This window comes from Tigriopus californicus, chromosome 7 (genome assembly GCF_007210705.1).
Source record: "Tigriopus californicus strain San Diego chromosome 7, Tcal_SD_v2.1, whole genome shotgun sequence".
NCBI lineage: Eukaryota > Metazoa > Arthropoda > Copepoda > Harpacticoida > Harpacticidae > Tigriopus > Tigriopus californicus.
The window spans coordinates 13770365-13772771 of NC_081446.1; the positions used below are offsets into that span (position 1 = coordinate 13770365).

The window sequence follows — 2407 nt, forward strand, 5'->3', positions numbered from 1 at the left end:
CAAATTTTGGCCGGCTCTAGAAATGGTTAGAGACGGTTAAAATATGCATAAATCAATTCCATTCGATGCCATAAAATATGCTTGAAAAGTGGTCAAAATATGCACTGAAATATGCATTGAAAAGTGAAAGAAATTGTAAAAAGTCGACAAGTCAAAAGAATTCACAGTAGGAGCAAAATTGATAACAATTGGAAAAACCATTTTGAAACCAACAAAATTGGCAAAGAGCAGAAATTTGGACCACCAAAATTACATTAAATGATCGCCGACATATATGTCAGATGAGAAGGAATAGAATTATAAACATAACTTAAATGCAATATTTACCTAACTTGAACAACTTTTACCAGTCCATCCACGTTAACATGCTATTTCCTTGTTTTTATTCAGTCTTGACTCACTCAAAGGCATTTAGCACTTACGTGCTTGATTTCATTTCCATCAAATCCATTTGCAGAGTAGGTTTCTGTCTTTGAGGGCCCCTAGTGGCTTAACCAATGTTTACTCACATAAAACAATCTCTGCTTAAATGGCTGTAAAAGCCATTGCCACCAAAATAGTTGATGTTCTCCATCCATTTCGCTTCATTTGCTTCTTTTGTCTAAGTTTCGCTCATTTTTGGCACATGCCTTACTTTTGGTTGTGGGATCAAGCTGGTACCGAGGCGGGTCAGGGGCGTGTCTAAATGGCGGCGTGTTGAGATATAAGGGTGTAAAAGCAAGGCGTAGTGGAACCGGGATGCGACTGGATAATTCGTGTCATGATAAGCTTGCGTCCAGATGAGGCGGGACAGGGGCGTGCTTTGACGGAGGCTTATTAAAGGCCATTAATCATCAAACCCATATTTGCTTTAACGAAAAATCCAAATTATGCATAAAAACACGAAATATGCAATGCATGAGAATAAAAGTTGTTTTATTCATAAAATGGATAACGCCATATTTTGGCCGTCTCTATTCATAATGCTTGTCTTGCTTGATTGTGAATCGAATGGATGGTTGTGTAAATTTGATATGTTTGCTTATATTTCGAATGTCCTTGAAGGAAAGACCATTGAATAGCATGCTTTTGTGGCTAGAGGGATTGATTGGATCCTCCAACGAAAAAGAGAGTTATGTTATATTATACACAGAAATAGGTTTTGCATCGGATTTAAGCATTAGAACCACAGCCAGAAATAATGTCTTAACAGCATGCTAAAAAATGTGCTATATTTTTGCTAAGTTTTCACGAGCGGTGTGTAGTCTCGTCAACAGCAAAGTGACATTAGGTGGTAGGGCACAAGAATAAAATTGATATTGTTCACAATTCGGGATTGGCATTTTTCACTCATATTTTCAGGTATAATTTCACCACTGACACTAAGTTCACGTAACATCACTAAGTAATCTCCATTTAGTATTGAGTGGTTTTGCTTTGTATCAAGTTCATTGAGTTGCTTTGTCTCTTTGGTCTCCAGCTAAGACAAAACTGCTTCAAGGCAAAACCGTGCTTTGCGTAATAAATGTAGAAATTGGCAGAGCAGGCAAAAGCCAACAAAAAATGACTGATGTTGGTCACTCGCGAGATCCAAGAGGGCCATGCCAGTGTATCCGGGTGGTAATCCTAAAATAGAACAATTTGGGGACCTAATAAGTGTGGTATTTCGCGATACATTTCCGCCTCATGATTTGTTTTGGTCCACATTGGGTTAAAGAATAATTGTTGGCTTGAACAGATCTTTTAAAATACTTTGCCGGACAAATCACCTAAACATCCTCGGTTTCTTTTCACATAAACTACCATTTACTCATCGATGCAGGCCAGGTTGACGGAATAATTTATGAATATAACTATTTGATATTTGTTGCTTAAAGAGGCGCTATGAATGGGTTAAAGAGTACTGATTGACTTTGAGGAATTGATCACGTTGGAAACTAAAATCCCTACTTTAAGTCAGACATTTACAACCACCACCAAAAACGTGTCAGATTATTTTGGTGCCTAAGGGTCTTCTTTTCCTTTCTTTTTTTTGAGGTTTATGGATGCCAAACAACCGTCTTCTTTTTAGAAGGAAATCGAAAGCCTAGATGCTTCTCAAGGGACGGATATGAGTATTTTTAGAAGAGAGACAAGAAGAAGTATATTCCCTCAGCTATTCCTTAATATTTGTATTATTCTTTAAGTATTCTTAGTTCCTATAAAGTCCGAAATAATTGTTCAAATGATGTACGAAATCCTGCTCTTTCGTATTTATCTATTGTGACATTCCTGCCCTAAACATGTGTGTTATTTTTAGGCTTTTTCCTTTACTGAAAGTCTTCTTTTTTGGCTTTTTCATCAAAAAGGAAAATCTGTCTAGCCCTATGATAGTGATGAATCGTATCCCTATCTAATTTTGACCTCGCTGAAGTCTGGAATCTTATTA

The 2407-nt window shown here is 37.1% G+C and overlaps 1 protein-coding gene across 3 annotated transcripts in view; it reads right to left on the reverse strand.

The window, feature by feature from the left end:
- Nucleotides 1-2407, reverse strand: part of LOC131883134 (uncharacterized) — a 28285-nt gene that overhangs the window by 14629 nt on the left and 11249 nt on the right. For 2 of the 3 annotated variants that reach the window (XM_059230498.1, XM_059230496.1), the window contains one exon: nucleotides 647-1605. The exons of the other annotated variant lie outside the window; for it this stretch is intronic. In XM_059230498.1, coding sequence (XP_059086481.1) covers nucleotides 1396-1605 — 210 coding nt within the window. In that variant the 3' untranslated portion in view covers nucleotides 647-1395. Of the gene's footprint in view, nucleotides 1-646; nucleotides 1606-2407 lie in introns of those variants that run through there. 3 annotated transcript variants of the gene reach the window in all.